This window comes from Sorex araneus, chromosome 10, assembly GCF_027595985.1.
Source record: "Sorex araneus isolate mSorAra2 chromosome 10, mSorAra2.pri, whole genome shotgun sequence".
Taxonomy (NCBI): Eukaryota; Metazoa; Chordata; class Mammalia; order Eulipotyphla; family Soricidae; genus Sorex; species Sorex araneus.
The window spans coordinates 47,653,262-47,672,272 of record NC_073311.1 but is presented as its reverse complement, the minus strand read 5'-3'; the positions used below and the strand labels follow the sequence as shown (position 1 = coordinate 47,672,272).

At 53.3% G+C, this 19,011-nt stretch overlaps 1 protein-coding gene across 2 annotated transcripts in view; it reads right to left on the bottom strand.

Annotated features, from left to right (window-relative positions):
- The window catches only part of RFX4 (regulatory factor X4), a 164,243-nt gene that overhangs the window by 59,827 nt on the left and 85,405 nt on the right, over positions 1–19,011 (bottom strand). For both annotated transcript variants that reach the window (XM_055118642.1, XM_055118641.1), the window contains exons 6-8: positions 15,078–15,291; positions 13,206–13,283; positions 6,149–6,312 (exon numbers count right to left, since the gene is read on the bottom strand). In XM_055118642.1, coding sequence (XP_054974617.1) covers positions 6,149–6,312; positions 13,206–13,283; positions 15,078–15,291 — 456 coding nt within the window. The remainder of the gene's footprint in view (positions 1–6,148; positions 6,313–13,205; positions 13,284–15,077; positions 15,292–19,011) is intronic.

Below are 19,011 nucleotides of genomic sequence, written 5' to 3'. Positions count from 1 at the left end.
GGGTTCGATTCCTCCACCCCTCTCGTCAAGCTACCGGGAGTATCCCGCCCACAGGGCAGAGTCTGGCAAGCTACCCGTGGTGTATTCGATATGCCAAAAACAGTAATAACAAGTTTCACGATGGAGACATTACTGGTGCCCGCTTGAGCAAATCAATGAGCAACAGGATGACAGTGACCTTGACAGCGACCCAGAATACATAAAGAATTCTCAGTAACAAAATAAAACAATTTGGGGCCAGGGAGATCATGTGTAGCCCCGGATCCCATCCCCGGCACCACTCTGTAGCCCTAGTGGCCCCTGAGCACTGCTGCTGGGGTGGTTCTGGTCCCAGTCACCCACGAGTATCTCTGGGCTGAGAACTGCTGCACGCACCAGATAGAAATCCCCTGCCGTGGCCCCACCGCCCCAGGGCTGCCAGGTGTCGCTCTTTGCCACACCAAGAAAACTCAATGACCAAAAGGTTGGCAAAATACTTGAACAGATACTTAAGGAAAAAAAAACATGTGGGTGGCAAATAAGAGCCTTAAAAAAATGATTTAACATCATTCATTCAGCTATTCAGAGATGCAGCTGAAAGCCACGAGATGTCATTATACAGCCCTGCGGATGGCTCCTGTACCAAGTCCTCATCACTCCAGGGGCTGCCTCCTCGAGGACTCAGTGCCACAGCCTTGTCTGCAGGGACTGGACTCAGTGCCACAGCCTTGCTTGCAGGGACCGACTGTGAAAGACAGTTTGGCAGGTTCTTGTAATGTGAAACCTACACTCAGTTCTTAACTCGGTAATTCCACTTCCCGGTATTTAAGCAAAGGAAACAAACACACAAAAACCTGTGTGGGAAGTGATACTATGGGATATATGCCAAAGGGCCCCAGACTGGAAGCCACTCAAATGCCCTTCGGCGGGTGAGCAGAGCAAACAGACGGGCTAGTGCACGCTGCAGAAAGAAAGTTCCCATCCCTGACACCAAACAACACGAGCTACGCCGAGAGAAGGAAGTCTAACCCAGGAGTCTACTCGGTGTAGCATCCCCCTTACACGCAATCGGGAAAGGGGAAAGCAGAAAGACAGAAGAGACACGTGTGGTCACCAGGACTGGCAGAGGGGACACGTTTGGATGACATGGGAGCCCAGGGGGAGTTTTGGAGGGAAAGGAATCATTTTGTTTTAAAACAGTGAATGCTGATGACAATCAAGTCAGCTTCCATTTGAAAAACAAATTAAATGTTATAAAAAGACAAATAAACTAAAGGAATGGAACTAAGAGCCAAGGGGTCACCGTATTAGGAAATGGAAAGGGCACGACTTTCCTAGTAAGAGGGGAAATGAAAGCAGGATTATAACACAAATGCTATTGGTCCCGTAGACAAGTCACAAAGGTAGAAAAGGAGAGATAGATAGATAGAGAGATAGATAGATAGATAGAGAGAGAGAGAGAGAGAGAGATGTATTTGGGCAAATGAAATCAAATTACAAACAAATGTTAATGATCCCAATTGTCAGACAAGTTAAGATTTTGGACAAGAAACAAAAAATTGCAACGAGACTTTACAAAGCAAAGATAAGACACTTCAGTGGGGACAGTGGTGGTGGTGGGAAATGTGCAGGGGTGAAGGGACAAGTGCTGGCACATGCATGACTGAAACGCAATCATGAACAACTTTGTAACTGTATATGTCCTGGTGATTCAGTTTTAAAATCCCATAAATTATAAACAAACAAACAACAATCCAAACGTTGGATAACAATCAAGCACCAGGGGGCTGGAGCGATAGCACAGTGGGTAGGGCATTTGCCTTGCACTCGGCCGACCCGAATTTGATTCCTGGCATCCCATATGGTCCCCTGAGCACCACCAGGAGTAATTCCTGAGTGCATGAGCCAGGAGTAACCCCTGTGCATCTCGGGGTGTGACCCAAAAAGAAAAAAAAACTATCAAGCACCAGTAAGATTCAAGGGGGGAATAAAAGGTTTAACACTTGACACTTGACAGTTGGTGCTACCATTCACAGTGACCATGGCATGAGCTTTCTAAAATACAAGCTATAGGATATGCATGGTGAAACAGGCGAACACAGGCTCATGTGGGTGTTAAAGCTGAATTCACCTTCCATTTTACAGAGATGAAAACAATAAAGAACTGACAACAGGGCCACAGAGATAGTACAGTGGGTGGGGCGTTTGCCGTGCATGAGGCCAGCCAGGGTTCTATCCTCATACTTCCCACCCCCGAAATCCTGGAATAATCCCTGAGGATAGAGTCAGGAGTGAACCCTAAGCACCACCAGATGAGGCCCCAAAACAAACAAAAAAGAATTGAGGACAATGCAGATAACCGCTTTGTCAAGGAATGCATCTTGAAGGCAGAGCACGTCCCTTCTTTCCAAGTGTTGCCAAACTGACCATATATGAGACAACAAAAAGCATTTAACGGACTTTCAAGAGAAAAAAGCTTGGGAGATGTCACTAAATCACCAAGCAATAAAAGTTAAAATAACCAGAAAATTGTTCCTAACAAGCAGAAATTTTAAAGTGCTCTTTTGAGATTCTCAGGACAAACTTCAAACTCTAAAGCTGCAAAAATACACCCCCAAAACATCAAGGGGCAGCACATCTGCTGTGCTCTGGGCTCACTCCTGGCGATGTGCTCAGAAATCACTCCTGGCAGGGCTCAGGGGACCACGAGTGGTACAGGGGATCAAACCCAGGTTGGCCACGTGCAAGGCCAGTGCCCTACCCGCTTATACTATCACTCCAGACAAAGCTGCAAAATATTTTAAAAATAAAATTTTAGAATGTTACCCATCAAAAAAAGTTAAAAAAAAGTTATCCATCAAAACCCATGGGATACGCTAACTAACCTAGTGCTCAAGGATGGGGGCAGGGTGGGGAAAATGACCTTCATTTTAAAAATACCTTCATTAAAAAAATACAAAAATAAAATTAATTTTATTATTATAATAAATTATTATTTTATTATGACTTCATAATAAGTAATAATAAATGAATGACAAAGGAGTAGCCATTGAGCATCACTGTGTGCTCCAGATACCAAAATATTAATGACAATAAAAGTAGTGTTCAAAGAAAAATCCCAACATAAAATATTTATGTTATTAAACAAGAATGTAAGAACATAAAGAAAGCAAGTCTTTGGCAAGTTCTTTTTGGTCACCAGTCTATCTCAAGCCTCTCAGAATTGGACCAGATACATAAGTAGAGGCATTCAATAAATATCTGGTGAGGGACCGGAGCGATAGCACAATGGGTAGGGCGTTTGCCTTGCACGCGGCCGACCTGGGTTCAATCCCCGGCATCCCATATAGTCCCCCAAGCACTGCCAGGAGCAATTCCTGAGTGCAAAGCCAGGAGTAACCCCTGAGCATCGCTGGGTGTGACCCAAAAAGCAAAAAAAAAAATAAATAAATAAATAAATAAATATCTGGTGAATAAATGAATCAAGAGTGGGCAGAAATGAGAGTACAGTGGGTAAAGCGTTTGCCTTGCACACGGCCAAGACTGGTTTGAGTTTGAGCATCACGTGGTCCCCTAAGCACCACCAGCGTGGGGCTAAAATCCAAAAAACGTTTTTTCAAACTGAATCAATAGTAAACTTAAGACAGGAAAATGAATGAGTTAATAATGCAGAAATGAATGTTTTCCTAAAAATTTTCCTAAGGAAAGAATAGTAAGAGCAGCAGTACACGTTCAAGAGCTTATTTATTGAAAAATAGGTAGCCAGTTCTGCCAGAAATGGCAGAAAACTTAACTCCATGCTGAAATGCAGAGTAGCAGAAATAACCAGGCACAAAGGAAATAATCTACAAATCCACATTATTCAACCCTAACTAAACCAATATTACTGAAAAAATAACTTTTGGTGCAGAAATTCCAATTAAACAAGGCATAGCAAACCAAATCCTAGAAGATCATAGAAAATCCTGTACTAAGAGTAAGAGGGGTTTCTTGTAGGAATGCGAAATGGGTCAGTATTAGGAGACAATTGTCATTTTCTCTAGGTAATAAAAAACATTGGATAATAGCAATCATTTTTTAAATGAAATGTCTTGTGAATCAAGGAAAGATGACAGTCCACCTATCCTGGTAATTTAAAAAATGCAAACGTGTGTGATTGTGTGAATGTGGGGAAAAGGGACCCTCATTTGCTGCTGGTGGGAATGCCCATTTGTCTAGCCTTTATTTGTATTGTCGTCGTTTTGTTTTCAGGGGCCACACCTGGTGATGCTCAGGGCTTCCTCCTGACTCTGCACTCTGGGTGGACTTGGGGGCACCGTACGTGGTGCCGGGGATCAAACTCAGATTGGCCCCATGCAAGGCAGGTGCCTTACCCTGCTATACTCGGGTACCTGGTCTAGCCTTTTTGAAGATCAATATGGGAACTCCTCAAGAAACTAGGAATGGACCTCCCGTAGGACCCCGCAACTGCAGGTCTTGACATCTACCCCAGGGCCCAAAAACTCTGCTCAGAAAAGACATACGCGCTCCGACATTCACCGCCACACTAGCCCAAGTCTGGAGACCACCCAAGGGCCCAAGAACAGGTGGGTGCCTGTGCGTGAAGAAACTGCGACACACACAGCGGAACACTCCCTGGCTACGAGAGAAGAGGAAATCACGCCCTCTGCCGCTTCATGGACGCATCTGGCGGGTCTGATGCCGAGTGAAGGTAGAGGGAGCGAGACTGGCACAGAACGACCTCTCGCATATGCAGGGCATCAAGAAACGCAGTAGGGGAGTAACCAGTGTTATGAGCACAGTGGGTAGGGCGTTCGCCTTGCACACGGTCGACCCGGGTTCGATTCCTCCGTCCCTCTCGGAGAGCCCGGCAAGCTACCAAGAGTATCCCACCCGCACGGCAGAGCCTGGCAAGCTACCTGTGACATATTCGATATGCCAAAAACAGTAACAACGAAGTCTCGCAATGGAGGCGTTACTGGTGTCTGCTCGAGCAAATCGATGAGCAACGGGATGACAGTGACAGTGATGAAGGCAACAGAAATGGGAACTGGTCTTCAGCAGGAAGCTCCCGGCAGATGGGGCGATAGGACCCTGGGACCATGGTAGTGAGAAGTGGACGCTTTGGTGGAGGGTGTGGTGCTGGGATCTTCTATTTTTTTTTTTTTTTGCTTTTTTTATAAGGGCCACACCCAGTGATGTTCAGGGGTTACTCCTGGCTCATGCACTCAGGAAGTACTCCTGGTGGTGCTGGGGGACCATATGGGATGCTGGGGAATGGAACCTGTGTCGGCCGCGTGCAAGGCCAACAAACGCCCTACCCGCTGTGCTATCGTTCCGGCCCCTGGAATATTCTATTTTATGCAAGAAACTATCATCAACAGTATTGCAAAGCCAGGGTGTCCTCCCCCCAGACACACATGCACACACGCACACACACGTTGCTTTACTGCCTCCCAGTCCCCAAGGTCCTGCCTGTTGGCTTAAGCTATTACTGCGGCCTGGAAAGGTGTGGGAAAGGCAGCCCAAAGAACACTCCTGTCAACCCAGGGGTGCCACGGGCCACACTCCCCGCAGACCCGAGCATTTCCTGCCAAGGAGCACGTCCAGGAAGCGCCGACGGACACCATGAACCCCATCGTGCCCCCAGGCCATCAGAGCTGCTGCGCCCGCTGGGGGTGCTCCCCGATGCCCTAGCCCCCAGAGAACCATCCAGAGGGCGAGAGAGACCGGCCAGCCAGGGGACAGGTACAGAGCACTGTCAGAGCAAGCGGCACACGTGGAGGGGGTGTGCTTGGGGGGCGGTGGGGGGCACAGAGACTGGCACGCATACCCCACCCCCAGGATCACTCTTCTCCCTCTGCGGGCCAGAGCGTGCAGCACGTGGATGCAGCCCCACGGGACCACCATAATCGATGCCCTGGGGAAGGGAGGGGTGAGACTTCTCCACGGGCTTACACCCTGCAGGGGAGCTTCTGGATTTGGAGCCGCCCACCAAAGGTCCAGCCTTAAGTCCGATTGTCTTTAGATTCAAAAACACAAGACAGCATGGAGTGCCCGGAGTCCTGTCCCCGGGGGTGGGGGGGGCTGCAGAGTGAGACTGTCACCTGTCAGGGGGGAGGGGGGAGGGTGGGGGAGGGAGAGGCAGGGAGGGGAGGGGCGTGCCTACCTGTCGGGCAGCGCCTGCAGCACGGTGGGCATCAGCACCCCGGAGATGGCCTTGTAGAGGATGGAGTCGCACACGCCGACGATGTTGACCACGGTGGTGGAGCCCAGCACGGGGAGCATGTGCGGCGGCATGCCTTGCCAAAAGTGCAGGAGGAAACTCTGAACCTGCAGGGCCCGGGGAACAAGAGCCAGGAGTTACGGGGCCGGCCCAGCCCACCGCGCCAGCTTCTCCGAGTCCGGGCCCCGCGGGCTTCTGTCTCCTGGCCCTAGTCTCTGCCTGGTGCACTCCAGAGGGCTTGGGGTGGGCCGCTGGGGGTCTCCTGTGCTCCGTGGGAAGGGCGTGGAAAGCCACGGCCCCCTCTCCCTGATTAGGGGCTGGGAGTGTGTGAGGAAGGGGAGGTGGCTAGGATGGAAGGAGGGAGGGAGAAAGGGAGGGAAGAAGGGAAAGGGATGAAAGAATAAAAGAAAGAAGGAAGAAAAGGAGGGAAAGGAAGGAAGGAAGGAAGGAAGGAAGGAAGGAAGGAAGGAAGGAAGGAAGGAAGGAAGGAAGGGAGGGAGGGAGGGAGGGAGGGAGGGAGGGAGGGAGGAAGGAAGGAAGGAAGGAAGGAAGGAAGGAAGGAAGGAAGGAAGGAAGGAAGGGAGGGAGGAAGGAGGGAGGGAAGGCAGGAGGGAGGGAGGGAAGGAAGGAAGAAAGAAGGGAAAAGGATGAAAGAATAAAAGAAAGAAGGGAGGGGAAGGGAGGGAGGGAGGGAAGGAAGGAAGTAGAAAAAAGGGAAAGGGATGAAAGAATAAAAGAAAGGAAGAAAGAAGGAAGAGAATGGGAAGGAAGGAAGGAAGGAAAGGAAGGAAGGAAGGAAGGAAGGAAGGAAGGAAGGAAGGAAGGAAGGAAGGAAGGAAGGAAGGAAGGAGGGAGGGAGGGAGGGAGGGAGGGATAAAGGGAGGGAGGGGAGGGAAGGAGGGAGGAAGGGAAGGAAGGAGGGAGGGAAGGAAGGAAGGAAGGAAAGGAAGGGAGGGAAGAAAGAAGGGAAAGGAATGAAAGAATAAAAGAAAAAGAAAGAGAAAGGGAAGGAAGGAGGGAGGGAGGGAGGGAGGGAGGGAGGGAGGGAGGGAGGGAGGGAGGGAGGGAAGCAGGAAGGAGGGAGGGAGGGAAGAACAGAGGGAGGGAGAGAGGAAGAAAGGGACTGCCCACTGCCCAGTGTGCTCTGCAGATCGCCCAGACCCCCCAGGTCAGGTACTGGTGGGAGGTCTGGGGTCAAGGGCTGGGGAGGAAAGCACGCCCCACCCCCAGCCTACCAGCCAGTGGGGGAGGCAGACGGTGAACGGCCCAAAGCAGGAGCACCGTGGTGCAAGGAGGCAGCGAGAAGGGCAGGACACAGCTGGGTGTGTTCCCAACCGGGACAGACCCGGGCCCCCTGCACCCAGGCAGCCGCGCAAACCAGGAAAGCCCGGACGTCCGGAGGCCGCAGCCCAGGGTTTCAGCCCTGGACCCTGCAGCCAGTCTTCCCGTTTAGGGAGGACGTTTGGGTCGGAGCTCAGGATCTACTCCTGGCTCCGGTGCTCGGGGGTCAAGCGCCGTGCCTGCTGGCTTATCTCTTGCCCCAGAGGGACCTTCCTTTACCTTCGGAGAGTGTTGGGGCACAGTTTTGGGGAGAGAGTCCTAAAAAGCACCTACGGCAAGGCTGGCCGGGGTGCATGTGGAGTAAAGGGGAGCTGATGTGCCGCCACCCCGGGACTTGCCAGGAAGGCAGGGCCTTGCCTCCGCACCGGGGAGAGCCGGCCGACTCTGGGGGCCTCACGCAGCCAGGATCCGCGTCTCGGCTCTGCTCCCCCGCCAGTGCTCTTGTTCTGCCACTGGGACACCTGGTGGCAGATGCTGGTTTTGCCCGGAGGTGGCCCTGGGTCCTAGACAAGGCCCTTGCCCTCTGCGAGCCTGTGGGCGCACCAGCCCCGGGCCGGGACCTGGGCCTCGCTCCCTGCCGTCCTTCCGGCACTTAAGGACATCTCTGAAGGGGGCAGAGCCATGGTGCCTTGCATGTGGCTGCCCCGGGTTCGAGCCCTGGATTATGTGGTCCCCTGAGCGGAGTGATTCCTGAGTGCAGAGCCGGAGTGACCCCTGAGCATCGCCTGGGGTGGCCCCAACACACACACACACACACACACACACACACACACACACACACACACACACACACAGAAAATCTCTTAAGAGGCAGCTCTGCCAGCTGATTGCTGGATCTGGCGGATCCCAGTTCCTCTGCTTCCCTGAGCTCTCCGTGCAGGCATTGACACATTTTTTTTTTCTTAAACGAGCAGTCAATTTCTAGCAGAAAATTTGGAAAAGAACCATGGCTGTGTAGGTTCAACAAATCTGTGGAGAAATCAGTGCCGTGCGCAGGCCTCTCCCTGCCTGCCTGCAGCCTGTCGCGTGGCATGGAGCATGACTCCTCCGTCTCCGGGGAGTTTCTGGAGATGGGTGTGTGTGTGTGTGTGTGTGTGTGTGTGTGTGTGTCTGTGTGTCTGTGTGTCTGTGTGTGTCTGTGTGTGTCTGTGTGGGGACCTCCTTTCACTGCTCTCTGTGTTCCAGACCATCTCCCACCCCGGTAACCCCGGATCCTGGAGTGAGAAGGAACAGGGGGAGAGATGGTTTTAACAGGGAGACATGGAATCTCAAGGTGAACCGGAATCTCAAGGTGCAAGAGTTGGAATCAGGAGGGAAGAGCCAACCTCGACCTCCCAGTGGATTCTGAAGGATGAGAGAGAGAGAGAGAGAGAGAGAGAGAGAGAGAGAGAGAGACAGAGAGGGAGGGAGGGAGGGAGAGAGAAAAGAGGTTTAGAAATCTGAAAGAGAGAGAGAGAGAAGAGGGGAAGTCTGCAGCTTTAGAAATCTGAAGGAGAGAGAGAGGAGAGAGAGAAAGAGAGAGAAGAGGGGAGGTCTGAGCTTTAGACATCGGAAGGAGAGAGAGGAGAGAGAGAAGAGGGGAGGTCTGAGCTTTAGAAATCTGAAGGAGAGAGAGAGGAGAGAGAGAGAAAGAGAGAGAGTGAAGAGGGGAGGTCTGAGCTTTAGAAACCTGAAGGAGAGAGGAGAGAGAGAGAGAGAGAAAGAGAGAGAGGGGGGAGGTCTGCAGTTTTAGAAATGAGAGGCTCAGGCATCCAAGCCCCGGCAGACACGGAGCTGAGGCAGAGAACTGCAGGTCTGATTTGGCCATGTTAAGTGGGGTGTCAATTCAGTCTGGTGCCGAGGGCTAAAAATACGAGTTTTATCAGCTTTTAGGCAAATACTCCTGTCAGCGCTGTTTGCAGAGTGCAATAACATATGTAGAATGCCTGGCACGGGGAGGCTTCACACACATGGAAAGCTGTCGCCTGACAGAAGGGAGCCCTTGCCACTTCTGAGTGTGAATGGCGGAAGAATACGTGGAGTGATGGAAAACGGGTAAAGTGAGCCGGGGCGGTGGGGGGGGGGGGATCGGCTTCAGTTCCCTCAAGTCTCAACCCTGACGCATCAGGTGATTCTTTCCTTTACTGCATCACTGTAGCACTGTCGTCCGGTTGTTCATCGATTTGCTCGAGCGGGTACCAGTAACGTCTCATCGTGAGACTTGCTGCTACTGTTTTTGGCATATCGAATATGCCACGGGGGCCAGAGCGATAGTACAGCGGGGAGGGCATTTGCCTTGCACACGGCTGACCTGGGTTCGATTCCCAACATCCTTTATGGTCCCTCGAGCACCACCAGGAGTAATTCCTGAGTGCAGGTGTGACCCAAAAAGCCAATAAAATAATTATTGCACAGACCTGGAAGGACAGTGCAGCGGGTGGGACGCTGTCCCAGCATGCTGCCAATCCGGGCTTGGTCCCCAGAGTCCCACCAGGAGTGATCTCTGAGCGGAGAGCCAGAAGAAGGCCCTGGGCACAGCCAGATGTAGCCCCCAAACAAACAAAATTGATTCTTTTCTTAAGAATATTAATATAGGGGCCGGAGTGATAGCACAGCGGGGAGGGCATTTGCCTTACACACGGCTGACCTGGGTTCGATCCCCGGCATCCCATGTGGTCCCCCAAGCACCACCAGGAGTAATTCCTGAGTGCAGAGCCAGGAATAACCCCTGTGCATTGCTGGGTATGACCCAAAAGAAAAAAAAAAGAAAAAAAGAATATCAATATAAGTTTTTTTTTTATTTCTGTCTCAGTTTCAGCCCACTGCTAATGGATTGGTCCCTTTGTGGAAGCACATCTGATGAATGCCAGTCAGGAAAATGAACTGCCACAGTGCTGAAAGGATGGCAACCCGCATAACCCACCCAGCGACCCCTCACTGTGCCCTTGCGTTCAAAAGCAGACACTTGCTATATACTCACGATTTTATGAGCCAGATATTCTTTTTTTTTTTTTTTGCTTTTTGGGTCACACCCAGCGATGCTCAGGGGTTACTCCTGGCTCTACACTCAGAAATTACTCCTGGCGGTGCTTGGGGGACCATATGGGATGCCGGGGATCGAACCCGGGTCGGCCGCGCACAAGGCGAATGCCCTACCCGTTGTGCTATCGCTCCGGCCCCCCAGATATGATTCTTGTCTGTTTCGATAAAAAGCAAACAAATACTGAGCTCAAAGAGGCTCCGAGCAACTAGTGGCAGCACTGGGCCTCAAACAGTCTCCGCCTTCACACACCTTTGTGCACCCTGATCTGGAAGATGTTCTGTAGCAAGGCCCCGCAGGCAGACCTGGCCATAACGCCTAGTGGACTTGCCTGCCAATGCCTCAAGTGGAACATTGTTACACCCACCCATCTATTCCTCCAATCCCCCATCCACCATCCACCCACCCAAGCCGTGAGCTGTCCATACACTCACCCAACCACTGTTTCCTGAGACCCTAAGAGTATGGCTGGCCTGGACAGGCCAGATGCTACACGCAAAAGCTTCCACTGTGATGCCAGGAAGCAGAAAACAAACCCACAAATGAGTAAGGCGATGTAAGATGTGACAAAGTAGCAAAAGTGGTCACCTCAACACAAATTCAAGATCTTTTTCTTTTTTGGCTTTTTGGGGTCACACCCAGTGATGCACAGGAGTTACTCCTGGCTTTGCACTCAGGAATTACTCCTGGCAATGCTCGGGGGACCATATAGGATGCTGGGAATCGAACCCGAGTCGGCTGCGTGCAAGGCAGACGCCCTACCCGCTGTGCTATTGCTTCAGCTCCCAAATTCAAGATCTTGAGGACCTCATCAGAGCACAAGGTGAGGGTGTATCAGGCACCCACCACCCACGTACCATGGTCCTTGTCTCAGCTGTAGGAGAAATCTAGACTCTCAGAAGTGAAATATCAACAAACTATCCTCTCCCCTGCATCCCCTTAATTCTTTGGTGGGGGATAGAGTTGAACTACATCACAATAAAGCATCTTAAAACATTCCTGCCAGGAGGGTGGGAAGAATACTGGGTTGGAGGGGTCTGGTGACAAAGGTCCCTGTCCAGGTGTCAGCCCGAATCAACTCTGGTAAGTCTGAACTCGTTGGCTGACTGACCTGATAAGAACTAGCTTTTTTAAGACCCTTTACTGCCTAAAGAAAACTCTGGCCAGGCGTGTCTCACCTTCCTGTCGTCATAGGAGGTAAGACAGGCAGGCTACTGTTTCTGCTGTCACTTCTAGAATAAGGGACGGGAGCTTTCCCATGGGAGTCAGGTCCTGGGTCCACACCCTGGGCACCGCTGGGTGTGGCCCCCAAACAAAACTAAAATCCTCGTATGCAACAGTCACAAGAATACAGACTAGAGTTTCTTCAGGAGAGAGAAACTGTTCTCAGGTCCTCAGGGCTTACTCCTGGCTCTGTGCTCAGTGCTCACTCCCTGGCAGACTCAGCGGACCCATATGGGGTTCTGGGGACCAAACAGGTCTGCTGCATGCAAGGCAAGCACCCTACCTGCTGCTCCGCCCTCCCCGCCCTCCCCCCTCAGACTGGCATTTCTTTACTAAGTCACGTCTGCTCTGGAGCTGGGTGAGAGTAAAGGGACCCTGGCAGAAGCCAACCGCCCCACGCACTGCCTGTGGGAAAAGGAGGGTCCTAACACCCAGTGAGAGCAAAAGCCCAGTGAACGTCCGGCGCTCTGAGACCCTGGGGGGACAGGCGGGGCAGTGGAGGGGAGCGTTTGTAGCCCGCCAACCTGCGACAGTGCTCAACCCCCTTGAACACCAGGAGAGCACCGGACTCTTTGCCTGCCCACCGCCCCCTGTTCCTACTGACTTTCTAAGCCCCTCGAGAGTCTGCATTACTTGCCTCCAAACAGAATGTCACGTCACCCAATGCCAAGGTTGTTCTTATCTATTTATTTTTTTGGCGGGTAGGAATGGTTGTTCTTTTCTGCAAGGTCTTTTTTTTTTTTCCTGTATGGGTCACACTCAGCGATGCTCAGGGGTTACTCCTGGATCTGGCTCTGCACTCAGGAATTACTCTTGGCGGTGCTTGGGGGACCATATGGGATGCTGGGAATCGAACCTGGGTCGGCCGCATGCAAGGCAGAAGCCCTATCCACTGTACCATCTCTCCGGCCTTATCCTGCCAGGTCTTTTCTCTAGAAAAGTCTTAGTTTATGGGGGGAAGGAGGGGTGGTTAACAATGTGGCTCGATGCCACCCCTCCCGAAGGGCCTTTGAGACAGCAGGTCAGCCCCGCGGTGCTGTCTCTCAGCTGCTTTCACACTTCTCCTTTCTGACGGAAAACAGTTCAGGTCGAGGAGAAGCTGCTTTGCTAAGTGCTCCCGGAGGCCGGGCTGTCTGGGGGGCGCCAGACGTCACGAGAGGAGGAAAGCAGCCCCCCAGGCACCTGGGGTGGCCAGGCCAGGGCGGGGCCAAGCCCCTCCGCTCTCGGCTCTGACCCCCCAGCTCCGGCGGGGCTGCTGCCCTCTGCAAAGCTGTGATTCCCCTGGGCTGCTCGCCCTTGGACCCGAGCAAGGGGGGTACTCAGGGGGCACGGAAAGGCAGAAGGAGCTTCCGGGCCGGGCGCGAGGGACCTGGGTGCTCGTCCCAGGAGTGCCCGGCCCCGCGCGGGAGGACCCACCTCATCGAAGTTGGCTCTTATGACGGTGTCCAGGATCCGCTGACAGTGTGTTCTGTACATCATGATGAAGGTGGAGACCTGAGGGGTGGGCAGGGGTCAACAACAAGGGGGAGCACAGGGTTCCGCCCCCCGCCTTCCTCTCGATTCCTAGCTTCCCTTCTGGAGTCCGCACCCCAGAGGCCCCGGGAGTCACCTCTCTGCCCCTCCTCCAGCTGTGCAGCACAATATGGGGTGTCGGCCCTTCAGGGCCCCTGGCCTCCCCCGCCCTCCTCCTGTGCGGCTTATCAGCCAGGAACCCTGGAGCCACAGTCCCCCTCTGCTAAGAGACTGAAAAGCGGAAACCCAGGTGTCCGTCTGTCCTCCCTCCCTCCCTCCTTCTCTCCCTCCCTCCCTTTCCTCCTTCCTCCCTTCCCTCCTTCCTCCCTCCCTCCCTTCTTTCCTTCCTTCACTCCTTCCTTCCTTCCTTCCTTCCTTCCTTCCTTCCTTCCTTCCTTCCTTCCTTCCTTCCTTCCTTCCTTCCTTCCTTCCTTCCTTCCTTCCTTCCTTCCCTCCATCCTTCCCTCTCTCCTTCTCTCTCTCCCTCCCTCCCTCCCCCTCTCTCTCTCTCTCTCTCTCTCTCTCCCTCCCTCCCTCCCTCCCTCCCTCCCTCCCCCAGGGATGCTCAGGGCTTACGCTTGGCTCTGCACTCAGGAATCATTCCTAACTGGGCTTGGGGGACCATATGGGGTGCGAGGGATTGAACCCGGGTGGCTGCGTGCAAGGCAAGCACCCTGCCTGCTGTCCCATCTCTCCGCCCTCCCCCACGCCCGACCCCGGGTGCATCTCTGAGAAGCGGTGATCCTGCTAAATTCACACAGCCACACCAAAGCCCCCTGAGAAGTTCTCCAGAATCTGCTCAGGAGGAGGATGTTTTCTCCCGCTCTAGCCGGCAAGACTCTTGCAGCTAACATTTAGGAAGCTTTCTAAAAAAATTTAAAGAGCAACTTTGAGGCGGTGGGGCGGTGGTGTGTGTGTGGGGGGAGTCTGGATCTTAGTGTAAAGCGCTCTGCAGGCAGAGTCTGGTCCAGCGGGCAGAGCTCCGGCAGCCAGAGCTCCCCTCTCCCTCTTCGGCCCAGTTTTCCAACGCGCTGCACCCCTCTGCCCACAGCAGACACTCGGCAGCCCGTGGTGTCTGCGGTGGCTTCTGGCTGGGTTGAGAGAGAAATGGCAGCCCAGGAAAGATGCTGTGCTTCCAATCAAGCCCTGCGGGTCCCTGCTGGCCCCACTCACTCCAGCTAACTGAGCACACCCCCTAGGAGCACCCCTGCCTAGCCGTGCAGCTCTTGGCGTCGGCTGGCACTGAGGCCGCCAACTTCACCCTCTGAATTCCAAGAAGTGGCCCAGAAGAGGGCCGTCTGCCCACAGGAGGGAGGGAGGCAGGTGAGGCAGGAGGGAGGCTGGACAGGGCAAGAGTCGCTGCTGGGCCTGCGGGGGAAGGAATGGGTGGAGTTCCAGAGCACTTCCCCAGGAGTGACCTCTCCTGCCACGCCCTGCACGAGGTCGGCCCTTTGGTCACAGCTACTGGACCAAGGAAGCGCTGTGGTCATTCACTGAGGCCCATACTTAGTTCATTTATATTTATTTTTACACTTGCTGTGTTTGCAGTAAGGGTGTGAGTGTGTGAGTTTATGTGTGTGTGTGTGTGTGTGCATGTGTGTGTGAGTGTATGTGTGCGAATGTGTGAGTGTATGTGCGTGTGAGTGTGTGTGTGAGTGTGTGTGTGTGTGTGTGTGTGTCCTAAATCAGCCGAAGTGAGAGAGGGAAAGGGGGGGAAGGGGAGGGGAGAGAGGGGGAGAGGGGAACCCAGACCCAGGAACCCTTAGGCTCCGTCACCTTCTCCTCGGGCAGACTCGCGGGCAGGTTGAGGTCTTTGACATTCGGAAACTCAGGCAGCAGCGTCCCGAGCTTGGAGCGGGGCGAGTAGGCCACCGTCTGCCGGCTCACTTCCTTCTTGCCCGTCTCGCTCACCCAGGCAGCCCCTTTCTTGGAATACATCACATCGTAATATTGCGAGCTCTCCTTCACCGCAATGCCGTAGTAATGGTACCTGGGCCGCAGGGAGAGAGAATCGGGCACTGTTAGCAGGTGGGGTTTCGGGGTGGAGGGGGGGTGGTGGTGGTGGTGCCCAAGGCCCAGGAGAGCTGAGCCCACCTCCTCACCACACCCCTCCAGCCCAGGGCCCCAGGAGTTCAGACTCCTGCAAGGCCCCACTTTTCTGGGATCTCAAATTAAACCCAAGTTCCACGTCGCCAGGCATCAATCAGGCAGGTAAAAATAACCAAAATTGCCTCCTACAGAAAATGTGAAGTCAAATACTTTTGCAAAGCAAAAAGGTGGCTGGGAAAAAAAAAAAAAACCAAACCCATCTGTACTTTATGTAGCCAAATATAAGTACCTGAGAGCCTCGAACCCCCACCCCCACCATCTGTGGGGTCCCCCCAGTAAGGCTGTGTTTACAACTGTGAATGCAACCAACCAAAACTTGGCTGATGTTTTCTTTTTCACAAAGGGTACTCCTAAGGAACATGAGAGAGATAAATTCAGAGCTTCAGTTCACACGGGCTACGGCATGAAAAGCCAGCTTCTGGTTACCTAAAAAAATACCAGCTCCTAATGGAAATACTTTCAATGAGGACATGGCACAAGGGGGGGCTCCCTTTGGATCGATAATTACAACCAACGGGGTGTTTACTTAAAGGCAGACCCTCCAGGGCCTTCTGAGAAGAAATCGTCTGACCGAGAGGGGGGTTTACCCCTCGTCCTTGTGCATTGAGGACCTGGAGGTGACCAGTCCAAGCCGGGCTCTGGGACTACCAACATCTCTGCTAGACCAGCAGGAAAATACATGTGGATATGGGGCAGAGTCAGGGTCCAGAGGGGAACAGTTTCCCCAGGTCCCTTCTCAAATGATGGAGTCAGGGCACAGGGCCCAGGCCTCGGAGAGAAACAGCCCTCACAGGCCCACCCCAGGGGCCCGCTGAGTAGACTCCTGACTTCCAACCCCCAGACAGGAGAGACCATTAAAAATGGGGCGCTTTGCTCTTCAGGGAAGCTACCTGTGCACTAAGGACTTGACACACACTTCCTGATTTAATTTCATACCCCTCCACACCCCCCACCCCGAGGCTTAGCTAATACCTGTCCCCATTTTACAGACCAGGAATCTGAAGCCCAGAGAATTTAAGAACCACTCCAAGGAAGGCCCCCCATGAGGAAGAGGCCGGGATGAACCTTCAGAAGGTTTTCACCACTCAGCCGAGGATGCTCAACCTCCAGCTCTGGGGAGAGTCACCTATAAAATATCTTGACGTGCCAGTCACCCTGGGCTCCAGGCCGCAGAGACGCTGAGTTAAGTCTGGAGTTAGGGTCTGCCAACACGTGGCACTTGGGAAGCAAAGTCTCGTCAAAACCGTCACGTCCTCCACTCATGGAAGTGAGGGGGCCAGTGGCCACCCTGGGGAGGGAGCCCGGAGCCCCCCTACCAGCTTCCCTCCTCCTGATACCATTCTGTGATATTGGTGCTCAGCGGGCTCAGTGGGCATCGCGTGTCTATCTGAACACCTCCTGGCACGAAGAACTCGGACCCTCCGAAGGTGGCCCAGTTCATTTTCGGTCCGGCTAGTTATCAGTTATCAGAGAGTTCTTCTTTGTGTTGAGCTGATATCTGTCTTCTGGACCTTCTACTTCCCAACTGTCATAACTGCCTCTCCCTCTCAAAGGCACTCCCGGTCGGGGGAGGGGATGGGTTCCGGCAGTTCCAGAAGCCTCCTGCAGGTGGGGAGGGCAGTTATGATCCACCCCGCCCCCACCTTCACTTGACAAAGCTCCCCTGGCTGGGTCGTTTCTCTGAGCCCAAGTGAGAATGAGCTTCAGCTCAGGCCACTGCTGGCCGCAGGGAGCATGTGGCTGCATTCTGGGGCTGTCGTCGCTAACTGGTGTAACCCCTGCCACTGACCGGGTCCATTCCTGTTCTAGAGGACACCTCCACTCGCTCTCCAGAGTCACACCCCCAAATGGATCCTGGCAAGGGATTTTTCCCACCCCTTGTCAGGCCAAGTGACTGAGGCTGGGGCGTTGGGTATAGAGGGTTAGGGAGAGATGAGAACATCCCATGCCATTTCGGGGGGCTGAAGGTACAAGGCGTTGGTGGAGGAGCCTGGGGGGAGAGGGTGAAACTGACCATACCCAGGACTTTAAGAAGACACCACCTCATCCTGCCAGTCTCTAGGCGAAAGGAAATCAAAACCCAAACAAGCAAAGAGCAAAAACTATTTAGGCTCTAGTATATAGACAGGAGGAGACGTGCTCTGTGTTATTGTAGGATGGGAAATGTTTCCCTTCTCGATTCCACTCCTTGTCTTTCTATTTCCATTCTTCTTAGTAACGGGAACCAACGTTTCAGAGACTGGGACTCTACAAAGACCTCTTAGCTGGAAGAGGGAACCAATCAACTTTTATTGACTCAGTTTCCTTTCTTTTATCCCCGCACCCCTACGCCAGCGATGTGGATCAAAGCCAGGACCTCGCACATACAAACGCCCACACCCCAGGCCCTCTGCCCAGCGTTCTGCCAACCACCCCTTTGCCCGGCCAAGAAGCACGTTGAATTGGCCGTTGGGTGCTAAGCACTGGGCTGATCAACAGACACATAAGGGAGATTCTGGCTTTTGCACTCGGAGGGATCCTCGTACCCAGGCCCAACCGCCGTCGCCAAACCAGTACCAGAACTTCTCAGTACAAAAGAGTGGCTCCCTCGGGAAAGCCCTAGATTCCCGTATCTCCCTTGCTCAGAGATTTTTCTCTTGGCAACTGCCTTGAGAGCTTCACACACACACACACACACACACACACACACACACACACACACGAGTCTACATATAGGGGGAATTTGACTAAAAATTTTTCTTCTCAGGTTTGATTATATTTTTTAAATCTTTCTTCTTCTTTTTTTTAATTCAACTTGGTTGCAAAGTCACGCCTATATCCCCCAGGACGGTGATGACAGGCTGTCTGGGAGGGGTGCTTTGGACCCCCCCCCCACACACACACATACACTGGACACAAGTCTCGGTGGCTTTGGGGACGCTGCATTGGTAATGGATAAATCAGTAGCCACTGCCCTGCTGAAGAGTTTCATCCCGCTACTTAATGAGGCCCCCTCGGAGAGTGTGGCCCGGTCTATGTTGGCATGTCAAAGGTTTTGAGGATTCTGGGCACCAGCCACCTCAGGTGGGGGTCACCAGCCCCTTTGCCAGCCAGAGATGCTTATGAAAGTTCAACAACCATGTCTGAATCCCCCCATACTAAATCACCCGAGTTCAGGAAAATTCAGATTTGATGGCGGCCTGAGCCCTCGAGGCAGAGTCCCGGCACCCCTCGCTCACACCCGCCCACCTGCCTCTTCCGTGGGCCGCCCCACCCAGGCCTCCCCTCTGGGTCCCCTGAAAGAACTCTCTCCATCATCAGCGAGAGACCCTGCCCTTTCCTTCTTTTCCTGTCTTCAATGGTGGGGCCCGAGGCTGGGGGAGACGGTGCACAAAACCGAGCCAGGGGCTCCCGAGCACTGCCCGGTGTGGCTCACATGGACAGAATTGGGGAGCTCTGTCCAGCAAGTTTGTTGGTGCCTGGGGGCCCACGGGGCCCCAGTAATGTTCTGGGGCCACACAAGGCTGGGGCTCAATTTCAGGCCTTCTGCACACATGCACGTGGGCCACCTCCCTAGGCCCCCTTCTACTTAAGGTGCCCCCTTCCTCCCCGTCTGCTCTCA